At 45.3% G+C, this 21,855-nt stretch overlaps 1 protein-coding gene across 2 annotated transcripts; it reads left to right on the top strand.

Annotated features, from left to right (window-relative positions):
- The first annotated feature begins 258 nt into the window (after window positions 1–258).
- LOC128400183 (thialysine N-epsilon-acetyltransferase-like) lies at window positions 259–20,788 on the top strand. 2 transcript variants are annotated; one of them, XM_053362251.1, is made up of 6 exons: window positions 259–331; window positions 4,560–4,614; window positions 5,931–6,014; window positions 8,566–8,667; window positions 11,186–11,226; window positions 20,463–20,788. In XM_053362251.1, the coding sequence occupies exons 1-6, from the start codon at window positions 269–271 to the stop codon at window positions 20,637–20,639; spliced, it is 522 nt and encodes a 173-aa protein (XP_053218226.1). In that variant the 5' UTR covers window positions 259–268; the 3' UTR covers window positions 20,640–20,788. The 2 variants fall into 2 exon arrangements, with proteins under 2 accessions (XP_053218226.1, XP_053218227.1); XM_053362252.1 differs by lacking the exon at window positions 8,566–8,667.
- The last annotated feature ends 1,067 nt before the right edge of the window (window positions 20,789–21,855 follow it).

Raw genomic sequence — 21,855 nt, 5'->3', positions numbered from 1 at the left:
TAAAATTTTTTTTTTTTTATTATTATTATTATTATTATTATTATTATTATTCAGGACCAGGGATCCATTCAAATGCAGATGGCTTTATAAGGCAGCATTGCTTCTGAATGCCAGGAGGAGAGAGTTGCTCTTGCGCACGGATCCTGCTTGCAGTGGCGGGACTGGGCCTTCCCTGTCCTCCTCTTTCGCAATCCGGCTGCCCTCGTGACTCTCCTTTAAGGACCAAAACAGAGAGCAAATCGACCTTGGAGGTTTTTTGCCCGGAGCCATGAGTTTCGCCATCCGTCGCTGCACCCCTAAGGACCTGAAGGATATCATGCGGTTTATTGAGGTGAGGGCCGTCGCGGCAGGAGAAATCCTGGGGTCCGAACCCAGTGGTCCTGGGTGGCCACCTGCCCCAAGTGGATCGAGACAGGATTGAGCCGTTAGTCAGTGTGGCAGAGAGAGAGAGTGAGTCAGGATTCACAGGGTTTTGCTCAAGGCACAAAAAAGTTCTACTTTCCGCTGATATTAGCAGGGGTGTGCAAAAGCCCTCTCTGATTTAATTCCAGCAGCCCTCGCACGGGAGAATTTCTGTGGATCAGGCCCCCGATATAGCAGGTTTGCATTTGCACCTTGAATTTTGGAGTGATGTTGCACCAATTAAAAAGACCTGAAGTTTATTTTTTCTTAATGCTGAAGTTTATTTTTTCTTAATGCTTTTTATTGGTGTTTCGTTTAACACAAACAAACAAAATACAGTAAAATTCAGCAATCATTTACCCTCATTCTTTCCCCACACTCTGCTGAGCACTGACTTCCTTCCCTCCCTTCAACAGGTTTTCTTATGTCAGTTACTTTCCCACAGTTTCTTATTGTATCCAATCCTATCTACATTGTAAGATTTATTTCAGTCCTGCCAGAGTCTTCAGATTTCTACAGTTATTATTTAGGTACTCCATAAATTTGCTCCAATCTTTTTAGAATTTTGCTTCTTCCTGATTTCAGATTCTATAGGTTGGTTTTGCTAGTTCCACATAATCAACCATCCTTGCCCAACGTGAGACTCGAATCCGTGACCCTGAGATGAAGTCTTGTGCTCTCTAACCGACTGAGCTAGCCCTATTTTCCCTCACAGAAGGAGTCCCCTGGGAAGAGGGGTGGATGAGTTCATTTCGCAAAATCTATATGCTGCTCCGTTCTTAAAAAAACAACCCTCAAATCTGTTTTCCAAAAAGATAAAATCATCGATAAGAATCACTGACAGCAATAATTTAAGACTTTCGAGAAACAGTAAAAACAGATTAAAACTCTCGCCAGCTCTCTAAACATCTGGGTAGGTTTGTCGAAAGAGTTTTAGCAGGTGCCGGAAAGAGTACAATGCACGCTCCTGTCTCTTATCAAGTGGCGGGGAGTTCCAAAGTGCTGCCACACTAAAATATCGAGTTCTCGCAGATGTGCAGTGGGTATTATGTGGCACCTGTCAGTTTTGATTCTTGAAGCAGTCAAGTGGAAGAATGTGGGGTAAGGTGATTTTGCAGGTAAACTGGTCCCAAGTTGTTAAGGGTTTAATAATAATAATAATAATAATAATAATAATTTATTTATATCCCGCCCTCCTCAGCTGAAGCCGGGCTCAGAGCAGCGAACAACAATAAAAGTAACACAGCATTCTAAAATCAATTCAAAATCAAATTAATGGCAACCATTGGGCTATTCATCCCTTTGATGGATGGATAGATGGATAGATAGATAGATAGATAGATTGTTAAATCCCTCTGGAAATTGTATCCGTGTGAGGAGAAGGCGGTGTGCTCATATTGCTAATAACTCTCAACATCCTTAAAAAATGATGGGATTCTTGGGGGGGGGGGTGTCTGTTTGGTTCCATGATGTTCCCAGGCTACATGAGCCTCTTAAAACTCATCGAGGTCATTTCCTGATTCCTGTCTGTGCTTCAAGTCCACGCCAGAGAACACCAAGGAAACTAGCGCTAATACACCCAGGGACCTCACCAAAATGCTGGAGAGGGTGCACCTCCACAGGCACGTACCTCCACATGTGGTGGGAGTGTCCCAAAATCCAACTATTCTGGACAACAGCCATACAAGAAATATGTAAAATAACTAAGCAAGTAATAGACATCACCCCAGAATTGGCCCTACTAAACATCTTCCAAGACAACAATGCCCATTTACACCACAAAGAACTCATAACCCACCTGCTCTCAGCAGCCAGAAACACCATAACCAGACACTGGAGAGACCTGTCAGGAGTAAGCCTGGACCAATGGTACCAAATAGTATGGGAAACAGCCCTACTAGAAAAATTAACTAATAAACTGAAACTGACACGGGGACAAACAGAAGAAGACGCCTTCACCCCGGTATGGCTCCCCTTCATCACATACACAACCCAACAGGACAATGACAATAATCCACCAACAGCATACAAATCAATATGGCTAACCTGATCCAAAACACACACCCGCCTCACTCACACACGAAAACAAAGATCACCACAGCCAACCACAAGCAAACAATCACACCCTAGGCCAACCCCAACCTCTCTCACCACCAAAGGAACACAAGTGAACAACACAAGCAAAAAAAAAAAAAGTCCACGCCAGAGAAGGGACGGAGGATGGCTTCACCTGATGTGCGCTACCTGTTTGGTTCCCCTGTCCTCCCTCCCCGAACTCCAATTCACGAAGATGTCATCATCATCATCATCATTTATTTATACCCCGCCCACCTGGCTGAGCTTCCCCAGCCACTCTGGGTGGCTTCCAACAGAACACTAAAATACAATAACCTATTAAACATTAAAAGCTTCCCTAAACAGGGCTGCCTTCAGATGTCTTCTAAAAGTTTGGTAGTTATATATTTCCTTGACATCTGGTGGGAGGGCGTTCCACAGGGCGGGTGCCACCACCGAGAAGTCTCTGCCTGGTTCCCTGTAACTTGGCTTCTCGCAGGGAGGGAACCGCCAAAAGGCCCTCGGAGCTGGTCCTCAGTGTCTGGGCAGAACGATGGGGGTGGAGACGCTCCTTCAGGTCTACTGGGCCTTTGAGGCCGTTTAGGGCTTTCAAGGTCAGCACCAACACTTTGAATTGTGCTCGGAAACGTACTGAGAGCCAATGCAGATCTCTCAGGACCGGTGTTATGTGGTCCCGGCGGCCGCTCCCAGTCACCAGTCTGGCTGCCGCATTCTGCATTAGTTGTAGTTTCCAGGTCACCTTCAAAGGTAGCCCCTCACAGAGCACATTGCAGTAGTCCAAGTGGGAGATAACCAGAGCATGCACCACTCTGGCAAGACAGTCTGCAGACAGGAAGGTTCTCATCCTGAGTACCAGATGGAACTGGTAGACAGCTGCCCTGGACACAGAACTGACCTGCGCCTCCATGGACAGCGGTGAGTCCAAAATGACTCCCAGGATTCGCACCTGGTCCTTCAGGGGCACAGTTGCCCCATTCAGGACCAGGGAATCCTCCACACTTGCCTGCCCCCTGTCCTGAAAAAACAGTACTACTGTCTTGTCAGGATTCAACCTCAATCTGTTAGCACACTCAGTGGCTTTCTCAAGTGTACACACCTCAGCTTAGCCGCAAGGTGGCTTCCCTTATACGGATTGCGGGTAACATCATGTGCCCACACCTTCAAACACCAGCGTAAAGGGCCAGCGTGCAGGAAAAGCTGGTTTCCCTTTGACGCTCTGTACTGGGACACGGGTGGCGCTGTGGGTTAAACCACAGAGCCTAGGGCTTGCCGATCGGAAGGTCGGCGGTTCGAATCCCCGCGACGGGGTGAGCTCCTGTTGCTCGGTCCCTGCTCCTGCCAACCTAGCAGTTCGAAAGCACCTCAAAGTGCAAGTAGATAAATAGGTACCACTCTGGCGGGAAGGTAAACGGCGTTTCTGTGCACTGCTCTGGTTTCGCCAGAAGTGGCTTAGTCCTGCTGGCCACAGGACCCGGAAGCTGTATGCCGGCTCCCTCAGCCAGTAAAGCGAGATGAGCGCCGCAACCTCAGAGTCATCCGCGACTGGACTTAACGGTCAGGGGTCCCTTTACCTTTACCTTTTTGAGAGGTATCTAAAGCCATTTGCAAGGGACGCGGGTCGCGGGTGGATTAAACCACAGAGCCTGGGACTTGCCGATCAGAAGGTCGGCGGTTCGAATCCCGGCGACGGGGTGAGCTCCCGTTGCTCGGTCCCTGCTCCTGCCCACCTAGCAGTTCGAAAGCACGTCAAAGTGCAAGTAGATAAATAGGTTCCGCTCTGGCGGGAAGGTAAACGGCGTTTCCGTGCGCTGCTCTGGTTCGCCAGAAGCGGCTTAGTCCTGCTGGCCACATGACCCGGAAGCTGTACGCCGGCTCCCTCGGCCAGTAAAGCGAGATGAGCGCCGCCACCCCGGAGTCAGCCATGACCGGACCTAATGGTCAGGGGTCCCTTTACCTTTACTGAGACCCCCAGAGCACCTCAGATGGCCCCAGAGACCCAGGTGTCCTGGCACCGCTGTGGGGAAGAGGCCAAGAATATTGGGGCTCGCCCTTCAAGCACAAACCTGTCTCCGTTTTTGCAGGAGATTGCAGTCCTTCACAACGTACCCTTGGGCTCAGTCAGAACCAGCGTGGAAGGTAAAGAAGGCGTGCGAATGGCATGATATTTTTGTGGGTTCTGTTGGGGGGCAAGCGCCCAACTTTTGGGGCTTCCTCCATCTTCTGCAGGCCTTCACCTTGGGGTTCCCCCCTGCCCTCACAACCCAGGTTCTTTTTTTAATTAGTTTTTTTTAACATATCATTTCCAACAATCATTTAACATAACTTCTTACCTTATACAATATTTTAGACTTCTGTCAGCAACCTCTGATGATTTTCCGTTCTGCGTTCCGTTCACTTGTTCTGCATTTCTTAATTTCTCTATTACTCTTAATTGTCCTAAACGAATCATTCTCCTCATAGTCTTTCTTGCAATACAGTGGTACCTCGGGTTACATACGCTTCAGGTTACAGACTCCGCTAACCCAGAAATATTACCTCGGGTTAAGAACTTTGCTTCAGGTTGAGAACAGAAACCGTGCTCCGGCGGCGCAGCGGCAGCGGGAGGCCCCATTAACTAAAGTGGTGCTTCAGGTTAAGAACAGTTTCAGGTTAAGAACGGACCTCCAGAACGAATTAAGTACTTAACCCGAGGTACCACTATATTTCAAATAGTCCTCTTTACAGAACTTCTTGCAGTCCTACTAGCGTAATCTGTTCATTACAATTGCTTTTCGAATCATTCATATATTTACTCCAATCTTCTAAGAATATCTGGTCCTGCAGGTTTCGAATCCCTCCTGTTACCATAATTTATCTAATTCTGCATAGTCCACCAATTTCATCCGCCATTCTTCTTTCCTCGGTAATTCTTCTTGCTTCCGTTTTTGTGCCAATAATATTCTTGCGGCCATCATTTCATATAAATACAACTTACAATCCTGTCTATTAATATCATCTCCTACAGTGCCAAGTAAAAATGCTTCTGGTTTCTTAATAAATGTATATTTCAACATCTTTTTCATCTCATTATATATCATTTCCCAGAAGTTTTTTCACTTTTTTACGTTCCCACCACATGTGATAGAAAGTTCCTTCCTTTTCTAGCTCGCCCAGGTTCAGCGAACTGCAGTTGGCCTCGTAGAACTGGTGGCGCTTCCTAAGACAAGCAGGCTCTATCTGATATTAAAGGCAGAGGAGCAGAGGCTGGCTAAAAAGTTGGCAACAACCTCCACCCGCTCAGATCTCCACCCCCTTGTCCGCCGCCAGCTTAACTGGGGACGGAGGGTTTCCTTCCTCCTCTGTCCCCTGAGCTGTGATTCCTGCATTTCGGGGGGGGGTTGGACTAGATGACCCTTGGGTCCCATTCCAACACTACACCGCCACGATTCTTCCTTTCTCCACTTCCTCCACAGAGCTGAAGAAGGCTGGCTTCGGGGAGCGCCCCAGATACAAGTGCTTTGTGGCTGAAATCCCAGCAGAGAAAAAATGCAAAGACGGTAATTTTGAACAGAGCGGGGAGGGAGAAACTTTCAAGATGCTACTGGAGGAAACTTTGGCTCCAAACAGAGTCAAAACAAGAGCAACAAGGCTTGCTTGTTACTTCTCCAGCGACATGTTGCTTTTCTGTACACGCACATTGGTCCAATCCATGCTAAATATTGCTCTACGCAGGGCTGCCCTTGAAGCTGACCCAGAAACTCCAGCGGGTGCAGAATGCTGTGGCGAGGCTCCTTACGGGGTCACATTCATCCAGTGCTTTTCCAGCTGCACTGGCTCCCGGTGGAGTACGGGGTCAGGTTTAAGGTGCTGGTTTTGACCTTTAAAGCCCTATGTGGCCTAGGACCCACATACCTACGGGACCGCATCTCCTGGTATGCCCCACAGAGAGGTCCACAAATTACAACACCTTGGACGTCCCAAGTCGCAAGGAGGTTAGATTGGTCTCAACTAGGACCAGGGCCTTTTCAGTACTGGCCCCGACTTGGTGGAACGCTCTGTCACAAGAGACTAGGGCTCTGCGGGACTTGACATCTTTCCACAGGGCCTGCAAGACGGAGCTGTTCCGCTTGGCCTTTGGTTTGGACTCAGTCTGACCCTTATGTTTCCCTCCCCTTATGGTCTTGATCTATGGGCTACTATTAAAATGAGGTTGCATTTTAAATTGCATTTTAACCTGTATTTTAAATTGGTTCCCCCCTCCATTATGTTTTTACTGTAATTTTACTGGTGTTAGCCTCCCTGAGCCCAGCTCTGGCTGGGGAGGGCGGGGTATAAATAAAATGTATTATTACTATTATTATTATTATTATTATTATTATATAGTTCTCGTATCGGTAGGACTGTTGGATATCCAATGGAGCTAGATTCAGGCCAGGCAAAAGAAAACTCTTCTTCGTGTGGCGCGTGGTTAAACTGTGGAACTCCTTGCCACAGGAAAAGAGGAGGAGACAATTTCAAGGAGGAGGAGACGGCTATCGGTGGCTACTAGCCAAAGTGTCGCTTTGTTCTCCCTCCGCTGTCGGAGGCAGCGATGCTCCTGAACGCCAGTTGCTGGAAACTGCAAGAAGGGGAGTGGCTCTTGTGTTCAAATCCTGCTCACCAGTTTTCCATTGGGGCATCTGGTCGGCCACTGTGGGAACAGGAGGCTGGATCAGATGGGTCTCCAGTTAGCCTGATTCTTACGTTCTTAGGGTCTGAAATAATAATAATAATAATAATAACAATAATAATTATAATAGTAATAATAATAATAATATAATAATAATAATGATGATGATGATGATGATAATAATAATAATAATAATAATAATAATAATAATAATAATAATTATTATTATTATTATTATTATTATTATTATTATTATTATTTATACCCTGCCCATCTGGCTGGGTTTCCCCAGCCACTCTGGGCAGCTTCCAACAAAATATTAAAATACCGTAATACATCAAACATAGATAGCTTCCCTAAACAGGGCTGCCTTCAGATGTCTTCTAAAAGTCTGGTAGTTGTTTTTTTCCTTTGACATCTGGTGGGAGGGCGTTCCACAGGGAGGGTGCCACCACCGAGAAGGCCCTCTGCCTGGTTCCCTGTAACTTGGCTTCTTGCAGGGAGGGAACTGCCAAAAGGCCCTCGGAGCTGGACCTCAGTGTCTGGGCTGGACGATGGGGGTGGAGACACTCCTTCAGGTCTACTGGGCCTTTGAGGCCATTTAGGGCTTTAAAGGTCAGCACCAACACTTTGAATTGTGCTCAGAAACATACTGGGAGCCAATGTAGGTCTTTCAGGACCAGTGTTATGTGGTCTCCCATTCCCCAGTCTGGCTGCCGCATTCTGGATCACCTGTAGTTTCGGGGTCACCTTCAAAGGTAGCCCCACGTACAGCGCATGGCAGCAGTCCAAGCGAGAGATAACCAGAGCATGCGCCACTCTGGCCAGACAGTCTGTGGGCAGGGAGGGTCTCATCCTGCGTACCAGGTGGAGCTGGTAGACAGCTGCCCTGGGGACAGAACTGACCTGCGCCTCCATGGACAGAGGTGAGTCCAAAATGACTCCCAGGCTGTGCACCTGGTCCTTCAGGGGCACAGTTGCCCCATTCAGGACCAGGGAGTCCTCCGACCGCCTCGTGTCCCCCCAAAACAGTACTTCTGTCTTGTCAGGATTCAACCTCAATCAGAGGCAGTGTGGTGTAGTGGCTAAGAGCGGTAGTCTCGTAATCTGGGGAACCGGGTTCGCTTCCCCGCTCCTCCACTTGCAGCTGCTGGGTGACCTTGGGCCAGTCACACTTCTCTGAAGTCTCTCAGCCCCACTCACCTCACAGAGTGTTTGTTGTGGGGGAGGAAGGGAAAGGAGAAAGTTAGCCCCTTTGAGACTCCTTCAGGTAGTGATAAAGCAAGATATCAAATCCAAACTCTTCTTCTTCTTCAATCTGTTAGCCGCCATCCATCCCTGGAGAGGACTTGCTGCCAGGAATTATGGCCAAGAATGAGCTTGGTGTGTTCTTACGCATTTCTTCCCCAGTTTGCAATGTGGGTTTCTGCTCCCTCCAGGTCGCAGTCTTGCTGGGTACACCCTGTTTTCGTACACCTATAACACCTTGCGAGGGAGGAACGCCTATGTCGACAATCTCTACGTCAAGCCAGAATTCAGAGGTATGGATGCGAAGGGGCGTCTTTTGGGGTGGGGGCAGAGGCACGCGAAGGAATCTGTCTCCTCTTCCAAAATATGAACAGTTCTTCTGAAAAGGACTTTGCAGAGCAGAAGCTCAGTGGCAGCCAGAACTGTGATGCAGCAGCAAAAAAGGCGAATGCGATTCTCGGCTGCTTCAGCAAAAGTCTGTGTCCAGATTAAGGGAAGTCATAGTCTTGCTGTATTCTGCCTTGGCCAGACCCCACCTGGAGTCCTGTGTCCAGTTCTGGGCACCACAATTTAAGAAGGATATTGGCAAACTGGGAAATGTTCAGAGGACGGCAACCAAGGCGATCAAAGGTCTGGAAACCAAGCCTGATGAGGAACAGATGAAGGAGTTGGGGATGTTTAGTCTGGAAAAGAGGAGACGGAGAGGAGATAGTTGTCTTCAGATCTCTGAAGGGCTGTCCCGTGGAAGATGGAGCAAACTTGTTTCCTCCTCCGGAGGGTAGCACTTGAACCCATGGCTTCAAGTGACAACAAAGGAGATTCCGCCTAAACTTTAGGAAGTACTTTCTGATGGTAAGAGCCAAGTGCATACATAGATGTGTGGACCACATGTCTGGAGCAGCACAGGAGGACCGCCCTGAAACCATTTTGACTCACAAACTGACCAAATGTTTTCTCTGCAAGGAGGGAGGGGGTGGGGGAACCTCCCATTGTCTTTTTGTGCACAAATCCTGTCTTAAGGGTGTGTCTGTGTATGAATAGGGTGAGCCTGTGACTTGGCTCAGGAACTAAGTATTTATCATTACAAAAGACTGGCCAGGCTCCCCAGGAATCCAATCAAGTAAGCATGAACAGGTAACTTTCCAGACAGGAGGTAAACAACGCACTCAGATTTCTGCTGTAGACCGCCTTTTCTGTGATGTAGGTATGATGTTTCTGTGGGTGGTCTTGGACTCCAGGGCGGGCAATTTAAAATGTCTATATAAGGGCGGGCACACCTTTGTTCTGGGTCCTCCTCCGTCCTCCTGCGTGTGAAGGGGGCACCCTGTTGCAACAGTTCAATAAAGATCAGGCTTACGAGCTGCTTTGCTTCTCAATATTCTCTGGTTGGCCTCTGTTATTTTCTCCGACTGATGGAGAACCTGCAAAGGACTCTGTAAGGGCTCTTGTGGGGGCTTGGGAATCCAAAGGGTACATAATTATAATGTGTTTTTACTTTCATTTTGTTTTGGTAATGGGTATGAAATTTGGGAAATTCGTGGAAGGGAACCTGGGTCGACTTTAGAAAGAATGTTTTAAGAATGTGTATTGAGGTACAAGTGTTGATGTTGAAGTTTGGATAAGGTAAAATTGGTTTGTTTTAAAACGGACCAAATTAAAGGAAAATAAGGTTAGCAAAAATAAATTGAGGAAATGAATGAAAGAGAAAAAGTAAAATAATAATATGTTAAATTAAGCATAGAAATAGGTTAAAAATTATGGATAAGGATTTGCTGAATTAACAATTTGAATTGGAATACAAGAAAGGGGGGTATGAGAAGGTCAGGGAAATATGTTATTGAAAAATAGATTTTGTGAACTTTATGGGTTTTTAATCTTTTCTGCCTTTTGTTTTTCTTTTTTTTCTTTTTGACTTTATGTTTTTTTTGTATTGTATTAAATTCGAAAATCTTAATAAATATATATTTTTTTAAAAAAAGGGCTCTTGTGTCCCCCATAAGGGAATAAGGGCAGATTTTTGTTTATTACAGGGGCTTTCAAGCAGATGTCGGATGGCCATCTGTCCGGGATACTTTAGCTGTGATCCTTGCATTGGAGGGGGTCAGACTAGATGAGCCTTGGGAGTCCCTTCCAACCCCACCTCAGAAGGCAGTGGGCTCTCTCCTTTGCTGGAGGTTTTTCAACAGAGGTTGGATGGTCACCTGTCCAGGTTTTTCCAGCTGTGGTTCCTGCAGCGAGTCAGGGTCTCTTTCAACTCTACCAGAGTCTAGCCTCACAGCCACAGGAGCCCAGCTTTGAAAGGGGTCCCTGGGTATCATCTTGACCAGTCATAGGCAAACTCCGGCCCTCCAGATGTTTGAGACTACAATTCCCATCATCCCTAGCTCACAGGACCAGTGGTCAGGGATGATGGGAATTGTAGTCCCAAAAATCTGGAGGGCTGGAGTTTGCCTATGCCTGCCTTACACGACCACCCCATATGATAAAACGTACCTTCTTTTTCTTCAAGCTTCAATTACCTCACACCAAACATAAATGTTTGGGACTACAATTCCCATCATCCCTGACCACTGGTCCTGTGAGCTAGGGATGGTGGGAATTGTAGTCCCGAACCTCTGGAGGGCCAGAGTTTGCCTATCTAGACTGACCCCTCCACAACCTTATAATATATTTGCGAATGTCCTTTAGAACATCACTCCCCTCTCTTCAGAATGGGACTCATCCATTGTATTTAATTTTGGGTCACTCACTCAGATTATCTTGATATTCCTATCATAGCATGGTCAACGCAGCTGTTTTCTTTCCTTGCAGGGAGAGGAATTGGCGGTGCGCTTATGAAGCAAATGGCCGAGGTGAGTCCAGCCCTGGGTCAGGCGTGCATCCTTGTTGTCTTCTTTCAGACAAGCAACCTTCCCAGTTTAAAAAGCCCTGGTTGTGGGATGTTATCATCACAGAAGCAGTCAAATATAACATTTCCTGTTGCCTAGAGTGGACTCTGTTATAAACAAAAATCTGCCCTTTCCCCCTTATGGGGTATCCAAGAGCCCGTATAGAGTCCTTACGTAGGTTCCCTATTGGTAGGAGAAAATAACAGAGGCCAACCAGAGAATGTTGTTGTTGACGTTTAGTGGTGTCCGACTCTTTGTGACCCCCTGGACCAGAGCACGCCAGGCCCTCCTGTCTTCCACTGCCTCCCACAGTTTGGTCAAACTCATGTTCGTAGCTTCAAGAACACTGTCCCAGCACCTCGTCCTCCGTCGTCCCCTTCTCCTTCTGCCCTCCATCTTTCCCAACATCAGGGTCTTTTCCAGGGAGTCTTCTCTTCTCATGAGGTGGCCAAAGTCTTGGAGCCTCAGCTTCAGGATCTGTCCTTCCAGTGAGCACTCAGGGCTGATTTCCTTCAGAATGGAGAGGTTTGTTCTTCTTGCAGTCCATGGGACTCTCAAGAGTCTCCTCCAGCACCAGAATTCAAAAGCATAAAACCAGAGAATATTGAGAAGCAAAGCGGCTAGTAAGCCTGATCTTTATTGATCTGTTGCAACAGGGTCCTCACTCACCACACAAAGGAAGGAGGAGGAACCCAGAACAAAAGTGTGCCTGCCCTTATATAGACGTTTTAAATTCCCTCCCTGGAGTCCAAGACCACCCCCAGAACCATCATACATACATCACAGAAAGGGCGGTCTACAGCAGAAATCTGAGTGCTTTGTTTACCTCCTGTCTGGCAGGTTACCTGTTTAATGGTCACTTGACTGGGGAGCCTGGCCAGTCTTTTGTAATGATAAATACTTAGTTCCTGGGCCAGGTCACAGGCTCACACCCTATTCATATCTTAAATGTGCCCTTAAGACAGGATTTGTGAAGGAAAAGACAATGGGGAGGCTTTTCCCATTTTCCTTTGAATTTGCAGAGGAAACATTTGCTCAGTTTGGGAATCAAAAACGGTTTCCGGTCGGTCTTCCTGTGCTGATCTATGTACGTGCTTGGCTGGTACACTTATGAACATTTATTCTATATCTAAGACTTTAAAATTCTTATCACAGTGGTATATAAATTCAAACAAAGAAACCCTGCTGGGTAATCCACAATTAACATTGCAAATTAGATGCAAGGCTGAGGCTGGTTTGGAGTCCCGGCTATAAAAAAACCCCCCTTTCCTCCAGGCCAATGTTCAGGAACTCCCAGTGCTGCTAAATTTTCCTTTTTTTAAAAAAAAGATATTTATTAAAATTTTCAATTTTTATACAAACAAAAAACAAACAAAAAAATTAAAAACACATATAGTTCACAATACATTATTTTCAATAACATATTTCTCTGACCTCCTCATACCTCCCCTTCTTGTAGTCCAGTTCAAATTATTTGTTCAGCAAATCCTTATCTCAAAGCATTACAGCTTATAAAAACACCTTATTTTCTATCCGACATCTTAGGTTATTATAACCTTAAATTTTTACTTATAAAAAACCATTTTTTCATATTCCTTTATACCATTACAGCTAGAAACCACTTAATTTCAATCCAGCATCATTCAACATTCCTTAATTTTACAATATTTCTGTAAATAGTCCTTAATTTTTTTCCAATCTTCTTCTGCCGACTCTTCTCCCTGGTCACGGATTCTGCCAGTCATTCCTGCTGTAGCAGGAACCCCCCCACCCCAATCATTCTGTTTGTACAAACTTCACACACACACACCCTCACACACTACATTCGCCACATTTCTGTTATAAATTCATAGAAAATCAACCATACATCGGATTTGCACTGTTCCATTTTATTTTACTCCATATGACAAGAACTATCAAAGGGGGGTGCCTTGGTCCTGGTCAGCCATAATCCCTTCACCGTCTCAGCACATCCACAGGAGCCCTGCCCAGTTGCTATGCCAACCCTGATGATCCCAGACAGAAGACAATCAAGATCACAAAGAACTTGCATATGGGAGTGGATTCAGCATGGACTGAAACAAAGGACAATGATCAGATCTTCCCTCAGGGGGCAGGAAACTGCAAACTCCCCTTTGTCTCCTGGAAGTGACTCATGGGGAGGGGGGAAAGGAGGAACCAGCCAGGTGACAAGACACTCAGGTTACCACCAACTCCTCCCTCAACCCCTCCTTTCTGTAATGTATGCAGGATGTTTCTGGGGGTGGGCTTGACCTAGAGGAGGGGAATTTCAAAAAGTTTTTATAAGACCTTGCACACTATTTTTCTGGGTCTTTCCTCTCTCTTGCAAGTGAGGGGAACACCCTGTTGCAACAGTTCAATAAAGGCCAAGCCTACAGGCTGCTGTTTTGCTCCAAGTTATCCTGGTTGGTGTCTTTACTTTTTGTCCAAGGGAGCCCTCGGATATTTCCGGCAACAGTTTGGCGACCATGCTCAGGGACACTTGGTTCTCCTGCGAAGGTGAGGAGGGAGATAGAGGGGATCGGGCGCCACTGGGCAACCTTAGCCCAGGGATCCTTCTTCCTCTCCCTGCCTCCTCTTTGTGGGCGGTAATCAATCGTCACCAAAAGCCCAGCCAGGGGGAGCAAAGGCAAGGTCAAGCCGGCTAGAGGGAAAGGATCCCGGGATCCGCGGGGGACATCTTCGAACGTGAGTATGGTTTGAAGTAAATACACTGGGAGGGGGGAGGTAAAGTAACGTCTCCACGACAGCCAGACTTTCCTTCTTTCATTTCTAGCGTTACCCCTCGGAGTCGGCCGGGAACGCCTTAGATACTCTCCTTTCCTCCCCCGATTCTCCCCCTCGGAGTGTGGCCAGGGAGATCGCGGAACTTTACTGTCAGACGATTACCCCTCGGAGTCGTCCGGGTACGTCTAAAACTTTCCCTTTTCTCCCAATTTCCCTTTCGGAGTGTGGCCGGGGAAATTGTGACCCCTTTACTGTTTTCCGGCGTTACCCCTCGGAGTCGTCCGGGTACGCCTATCACTTTTCCTTTCTCTTCCCCAATTTCCTTTTCGGAGCGTGGCCGGGGAAATTGTGGTACTTTGTTTCCAGCGTTACCCCTCGGAGTCGCCCGGGAACGCTAATTCTCTCACTCTCTCCTTTTCTCCCCCGTTTTCCGTCTTGGAATTGAGTCCGGGAAAGCGTGGCTCTTTACTGTTTCTCTGACGTCCCTCTCTCGGAGTCGTCCAGAGGCGTCCTTCCGATCTCACTCTCTCCTTTTCTCCCCCGTTTTCCGTCTTGGAATTGAGTCCGGGAAAGCGTGGCTCTTTACTGTTTTCTCTGACGTCCCTCTCTCGGAGTCGTCCAGAGGCGTCTTTTCAAAAGTATTTTAACGCAAGGTCATTTGCTTCCTTTCAAACCTTGGGTGTTTTCTCGGACCCCGATCTGGCACGGCATTGCGCAGGCGTTCAGTAGGGGTCCGAACTTAGTCTCAAAGGCTAGGCAGGAGGCTGTCGTGGGTGGTAGAGGGGGAATTGGGGCCCCACACTAGGACTAGTTGTGTAAGCAGTACTGAGGCAGAATTTCAGGATCTGTGGTTGTGTATCGGGTAGAGAGAGAGACCCGTGGTTTTAAGGCTGATGTTTGAGGTTTTATAGATGATAAGTTATTTGCGGTTCGTTGATAGGCAGGAATTGAGTTAAAGAGATCATCAAAGGTACCTTAAATACTGAAAGAATACTATTTTCTTCTTTCTACCCTTTCCCCCCTCTTTGTCTTCCCCCTTGTGTGTCCATTCTTTCTGTCCTTTTCTGTCCTTTATACTAGAGGGAAATGGGAGCTCACTAAAACACCCTAGCTGGACTCCTCCTGGCAACAAAGCTTCCATGAAGCCTTTTTGCCCCAGAGAGGATTCTAATACGCCCCTCCAGCTTGTCATCTCCAGTTGAAAAAATAAAAATAAAATAAAGGGGCAAAATGGTCTTTCAAGTACAAAGTACGAGACCGTTGTAACTTTTAGTGGGTAGCGTAGGCCCACCACCTGGGCCACCTCAGGGATCCTTCAACACAATCAGGGTGTGAACCCTTAGGGAGAGCTGAACATATCAAATTTGTGTTGTTAAACTATAACCTAAAACTAAACATGAAACCGTAAACTTAATGGTGCTCAGAAGGCAGTAGATATAATAACAGCCCAGCCTGAGAGCCCACACATTAGAGAACTTAGTTTCTTTTAAAAAAAAATGAATAAGAGATGTACTCCAAGATTTAGAAATATTTAAAGGGTTTGTGTTTACATTGGCTTCGGCATCCACAGACTGTTCTTAAATGCACATAGTTTTTAAAATTGCAAGCTTGCTTCAAAATTTTAAATCTAAGGAAGCCATGTTGGGCCTTGTCAACCTGAAACAAGACAAAATGGAGAATGAAGTATGCAAATGTTTGTTCTTTGAGAGAAGCTCTAAAAGAGAGTTTTCCTCCCAAGTGGTAAAATCCTGTATACGTGCTACTTGTGTTCTGGAAGGAGGATTACCCCACCTCCTTCCTCTAGTTTAAGTGAGGAGGGTGATTTTAAGTCTAATGGTAAATGATGTTTTGTTGTAACTTTTGAGTTTGTGAGTACACCTGTGTTCCAGTCTATTTTGGAATGTGAAGTTAACCTAATGTTTCTGCTGCAAAAGCCTAGTTGAGCACAATTGCTCTCTCAAGCTAAAATGCAGTGTATGTATTTCATCAAGCATATGCCTATGAAAGTATGGTGTTCCTTCTAAGAAAAATATGTGAGTCCAGTTTTAACTTTGATTTGGTTGGACAGAAGAGTTATTGTAAGGCTCCTGATATCAGTCTCTATAAGACTTCCTGGCCTCTTTTCTCAGAAAATGCCCCCCCTTGTTTCATTCTGTCTCTTTCAGTTTTTTTCTCCCTTCTTACTTCTGTGCCAGGTAAATTTACTCCCGAGTAAGCTTCCTTTAAAGGAAACTGCAAAGAGGGGGGGAGCAATCTTTCCTAAGGTACCCTGCATCTCACTTTCCTATGTGTGGTTATTTAAAAAAAAAAAAAATCTAAATTAGGCTTACTATTCCTCTGCAAGTTCAGAAAAAAAAAAATTGTTCACTTTTGTATTCCCTTTAAATCAAATCTATGGCTGTTTTAACTATGCTTAATAAAAGATCCTCTCCCTATCATAGAAAAAAAAACAACACAAAAAACTGTTCACTTCAATCTTCCTTTAAATATCATTTCACTAGGAACTTGCATTCTTTAGTCTAAGGAAGTAAACTCCCTCAAACTATCTCAAGATCTGCTAAAAGGGTTCTGTGTAAAGTTGGGTACTTTTATTTTCCTCTTCATTAGTACATGATAGGAGCATAGATGTTTCCTTTCTCAGTTGTAAATCTGTACTTAAATGGGTATGTCTCTTTGATAGTACAAATCTTGCTGTGAACCCTATATTTTGGAGGGTTGGACTAGATGACCCCAGGGTCTCTTTCAACTCTCCCAATTTGTGGCTGTGTGGAAGGGACATGTGTCTGCAAGCATTGGAGGGTAATTCTTAAATTCTGGTGTGGTGATGTAGTTGAAATTCAGCCTAGCTTTGCTCTTTAGTTTTAAAAGGTGAGAGGTGAAGCCTTGATGGTTTTGAAGCACAACTGGTAATATCAAGCATTTGAGTGATTAAAGTGTTTATCATTTTGTCTACTATTTAAAAATCAGACTTCAAAGTCAATTCAAAGTTTAAGCACATAAAAATACATATGCGCCTTGACCAATCCTGTAAATAAAGGGCAGAAATATATATATATATATATATATATTTTGTCTGCAAATGGTAAGGCTGAAATGACTGAGAATATTAAAAAAAAAAAAAAATCCTATGAATTTTGACTCTCTGGCCATTTTCCCCCATATATAAGGGCGTGGCATTGTTCCGCGAATGGCCAGAGGGATATTAGCCCTTTCCTGTACATAAAGGAAGCAGTCCCTTTGCTTGGGCTACAATTGCTAGCTTTGGTGAATACTTGAATTGCTGAGTTTCTCTTTTTTGCTTTAAAATCTAACCCTATTTTAAAATCTACTCCTTACCCTCACCTTCCCTTATTCAAATGGTAATTTAGCCAAAAGATTCAACATTTTCAATAGTATAAAAGGTTTACTGAGACATGAACTCTGTACATGCACAGAGGCTAGATCAGCTTAAAAAAAAAAAAAAACACACACACACAAAATAGAGAGAGAGAGAGAGAGGAAGAAGGGGGGAACTGTAAGGGGGAAGAGGAGGTTTCGAGAGCTTGGGCTGCAGGGAGAAACTTATCCAAATTTCCTTATGTAAAACTTGGAACCATTGAGGGAAATTACCCTTAATGTGTCTTTTGCTGCAGGGGCTACGGAAGACAAAAGGGTTAAAAAAAAAAAAAAAAAACCTAGCCCATCAAAAGTCAAGAGCTTTCCAGGTTCCAAATCTTAACATGCCAAATTCTTTTCACAGGTAAACATCAAAACGCTCCCACTGTGAGTTCCACTCTTGACTAGTCCCCCCCCCCCACGGGATTTAACTTTTACAACAGGCTTTGTGTGCATTATAGGAACAGCATTCCTGACAGAGATTTTCAAAGAAAGAAAGAAAAAATTTTGTTTCCCCCTTTAAAACAGGATACGTGAACTCAGACCCACATAAGCAAAAAGTTTAATAACTTGCCAATTGTGTTCAAATTAACAAAGGTTTTGTCCCTTCGTTTCTTCCACAGCCAAACTAAGTGAAGGAAAGCAAACAAACTTGGCAGATAATAACAGTAATTATATGGAAATGTGATAATAATATTAGAATGAATGAAATGCTTAAATCCGCTAAGATTTTTATTATTTGCAGCTTCCCACGTAAATTGAAGGACATCCTTTTTTGCCTTTTGCCCCTTCTAACTCTGTCTTTAAGTCCTGCCCCTTACAGGATATCACTTCTACAGATGTGTTACTACAGATCCAATGAAAAGCTTCGCCACCACAAGACTATTACCTGCAGCAGCAACAACAACAGACACCAAAGTTTTCAAAGTGGCCACAGCAATTCCTTTCAAAGGGGAAGTGGGGCTGACAAAGGGGGGTGGAGTAGAATTCTAAGGACATCTTCTCACTTTTGAACCTCAAGACTGTGCTCCAGGATTCAAAAAGATACATACATAAAATATCACAATTGTCTCAAGATATGCAACTGATACTTAATTAGTTTGTTTTGTATTATGTGTTATTATGTAGGAATGTTGAAATGTGTCTGACAGTGTGTTATTTCCACAAATGGGGGGGGCTATTTTTGTGGCTATTTTTGTGTTTAATGTCTTATTCCTTACAACCCAGTGGAGGATTCTCATACATTTTATGCTTTTTAACAGACCAGGCTATTATGTAGTCCAATGTTTAGAACTAGATAAATTTATAACCACATTTAGTTGTTTCACCTGGCACTCTGCCAACTTCCCTACCCATTTTAAAATGTGCTAAAAACTCGCTTAACCAAAGAGAAGCTGATAAGATACATGAAAGTGCATATGCTTTGGTTTAGCAGGAATAATCCCTTATAGAGTTAAATTGACTTATTTGGACAAATGCCCTCTAAGTATGGTTTTGTTTTAACAGATTGGTTTGAGAAATTGGGAACCATGGGGCAAGATAAATTCAAATTGGACTCATTTTGAATTGGGCAAGTGTATCCAGGCTGCAATTAGCTTTTTGGTCCTTAAAGTGCAAGTGAGCAACTTCCCATGACTGCAAGACCAGAGCCTATAATAATAAAATCCCATAGAATGGCCAAGGCAAGGACATTTCCCTCATGACGTGCCCAAACCTGTGCCAGCTGGGGTGAGTGCCAGGCAACATGGTTAATATGAAAGCCCTAAGTGGATTCACCAGGGATTGCCACTACTGTGACACCAGGCCGGTGTGAGACCACAGAAGAGCTACCTTGACACCTGAGAACACAAAAATGGCGGGGGACAAAGCAAACTGCATTTTTCAGTCATTAGTGGACCTTCCTGCTAAATGTAAAGCATACGCCACTATTGAGAAAATATTTCTTCCAAGGTACTAGAATGCCACAAGTAACTGAGCAACAAAATATTCATTTTACGTGATATCCTAAGTCTAACTATGTGCACTGTTACACCATTATATTTCTATGCAAATATCCTTAAGAAGCATGACATCCAAGTCCCTTTCAGGTACACATGGAGACACGCATCTGGGACGGAGAATAGCAGGTTAATATTTACCACCTTAAATTGTGCGGAGAAAAGGATTGCAAAGTAGCCACCTTTGCAATCTTATCTCCGAAGGGGGGAACTGTAGCAGGAACCCCCCCACCCCAATCATTCTGTTTGTACAAACTTCACACACACACACCCTCACACACTACATTCGCCACATTTCTGTTATAAATTCATAGAAAATCAACCATACATCGGATTTGCACTGTTCCATTTTATTTTACTCCATATGACAAGAACTATCAAAGGGGGGTGCCTTGGTCCTGGTCAGCCATAATCCCTTCACCGTCTCAGCACATCCACAGGAGCCCTGCCCAGTTGCTATGCCAACCCTGATGATCCCAGACAGAAGACAATCAAGATCACAAAGAACTTGCATATGGGAGTGGATTCAGCATGGACTGAAACAATGGACAATGATCAGATCTTCCCTCAGGGGGCAGGAAACTGCAAACTCCCCTTTGTCTCCTGGAAGTGACTCATGGGGAGGGGGGAAAGGAGGAACCAGCCAGGTGACAAGACACTCAGGTTACCACCAACTCCTCCCTCAACCCCTCCTTTCTGTAATGTATGCATGATGTTTCTGGGGGTGGGCTTGACCTAGAGGAGGGGAATTTCAAAAAGTTTTTATAAGACCTTGCACACTATTTTTCTGGGTCTTTCCTCTCTCTTGCAAGTGAGGGGAACACCCTGTTGCAACAGTTCAATAAAGGCCAAGCCTACAGGCTGCTGTTTTGCTCCAAGTTATCCTGGTTGGTGTCTTTACTTTTTGTCCAAGGGAGCCCTCGGATATTTCCGGCAACACTGCCAATCCCATACAGTCAATCAGCTTCATCTGCCATTTTTCCAGAGTGGGTAAAACCCCTTTCCTCCAGGCCAATGTTCAGGAACTCCCAGTGCCGCTAAATTTTCCCAAGGCTGAATATCTTTCTCTTATTTCCGCAGGATGCTTGGAGCCAGGGGTGCACCCAGTTGCAAATGCACGTTTCCGCTTCGAAAGAGGATGATTTTGGGTTCCTTTTTCGCCGCGGAGGCGAAGACCTCACTTCCACGGAGGGCTGGGATCTCTTGCGCATTCATAGCCACGACCTGCGAGGGATGGCGTCTCGGAGCAAATTCTAGGCTGGTGGAGCTCCTGGGGCGAGATTTGCGACTCTGGAGGAAAGGCAAGGATCCCTGGAAAACCCGTTAACAAAGCCAGGACTCCACACAAATGATATATGTGTCAAAAAAATATGTGTACAAATAAATAAAGGAGAGGTGTCTTCGGAGCATGTGCAGAGTGACTTTCTCTTCCACCATCGCCACCTGTCCATGTGGACACCGCTTTCCCACATGCTTGTGCCCAGATTGGCTCACAGCATATAACAACAACAACGTATCAGTGCTTTTTCTTAAAAAATGTTTAGGGGTATTCACAATTTACGAAGAGTTGGACACGACTAAACGACTAAACAACAACACAACTTACTACTCATATTGGAATTTGTTGTTGTTTAGTCATTTAGTCGTGTCCGCCTCTTCGTGACCCCCTGGACCAGAGCACGCCAGGCCCTCCTGTCTTCCACTGCCTCCCGCAGTTTGGTCAAACTCATCCTGGTACCTTCGAGAACACTGTCCCACCATCTCGTCCTCCGTCGTCCCCTTCTCCTTGCGCCCTCCATCTTCCCCAACATCAGGGTCTTTTCCAGGGAGTCTTCTCTTCTCATGAGGTGGCCAAAGTCTTGGAGCCTCAGCTTCAGGATCTGTCCTTCCAGTGAGCACTCAGGGCTGATTTCCTTCAGAATGGATACATTTCATCTTCTTGCAGTCCATGGGACTCTCAAGAGTCTCCTCCAGCACCAGAATTCAAAAGCATCCATTCTTCGGCAATCAGCCTTCTTTATGGTCCAGCTCTCACTTCCATACATCACTACTGGGAAAACCAGAGCTTGAACTATACGGACCTTTGTTGGCAAGGTGGTGTCTCTGCTTTTTAAGATGCTGTCTAGGTTTGTCATCGCTTTTCTCCCAAGAAGCAGGCGTCTCTTAATTTTGGGACTGCTGTCACCATCTGCAGTGATCATGGAGCCCAAGAAAGTAAAATCTCTCACTGCCTCCATTTCTTCCCCTTCTATTTGCCAGGAGGTGATGGGCCCAGTGGCCACGATCTTCATTTTTTTGATGTTGAGCTTCAGACCATATTTTGCGCTCTCCTCTTTCACCTTCATTAAAAGGTTGGAATACTGCCCCTCAGTGTGGCCCAACTTAGATTCACAAAATATTTAGGGGTATGTGTACCCCTGCGTCCCCCCAGAAAAAAGCACTAATAATAATAAGAATAATAGTAATAATAATA

The sequence above is a fragment of the Podarcis raffonei genome, chromosome 13, assembly GCF_027172205.1.
Source record: "Podarcis raffonei isolate rPodRaf1 chromosome 13, rPodRaf1.pri, whole genome shotgun sequence".
Taxonomy (NCBI): Eukaryota; Metazoa; Chordata; class Lepidosauria; order Squamata; family Lacertidae; genus Podarcis; species Podarcis raffonei.
The sequence above is the reverse complement of the archived record's forward strand: the minus strand, read 5'-3'. Positions and strand labels throughout refer to the sequence as shown.

What these genes read in the sequence shown, in the direction of transcription:
- LOC128400183 (XM_053362251.1), top strand. Translation starts at nt 269, where the DNA reads ATGAGTTTCGCCATCCGTCGCTGCACCCCTAAGGACCTGAAGGATATC. An exon ending in ATATCATGCGGTTTATTGAG is followed by an intron (nt 332 to 4,559) that starts GTGAGGGCCGTC and finishes CCGTTTTTGCAG; the next exon opens with GAGATTGCAGTCCTTCACAA. An exon ending in AGTCAGAACCAGCGTGGAAG is followed by an intron (nt 4,615 to 5,930) that starts GTAAAGAAGGCG and finishes CTTCCTCCACAG; the next exon opens with AGCTGAAGAAGGCTGGCTTC.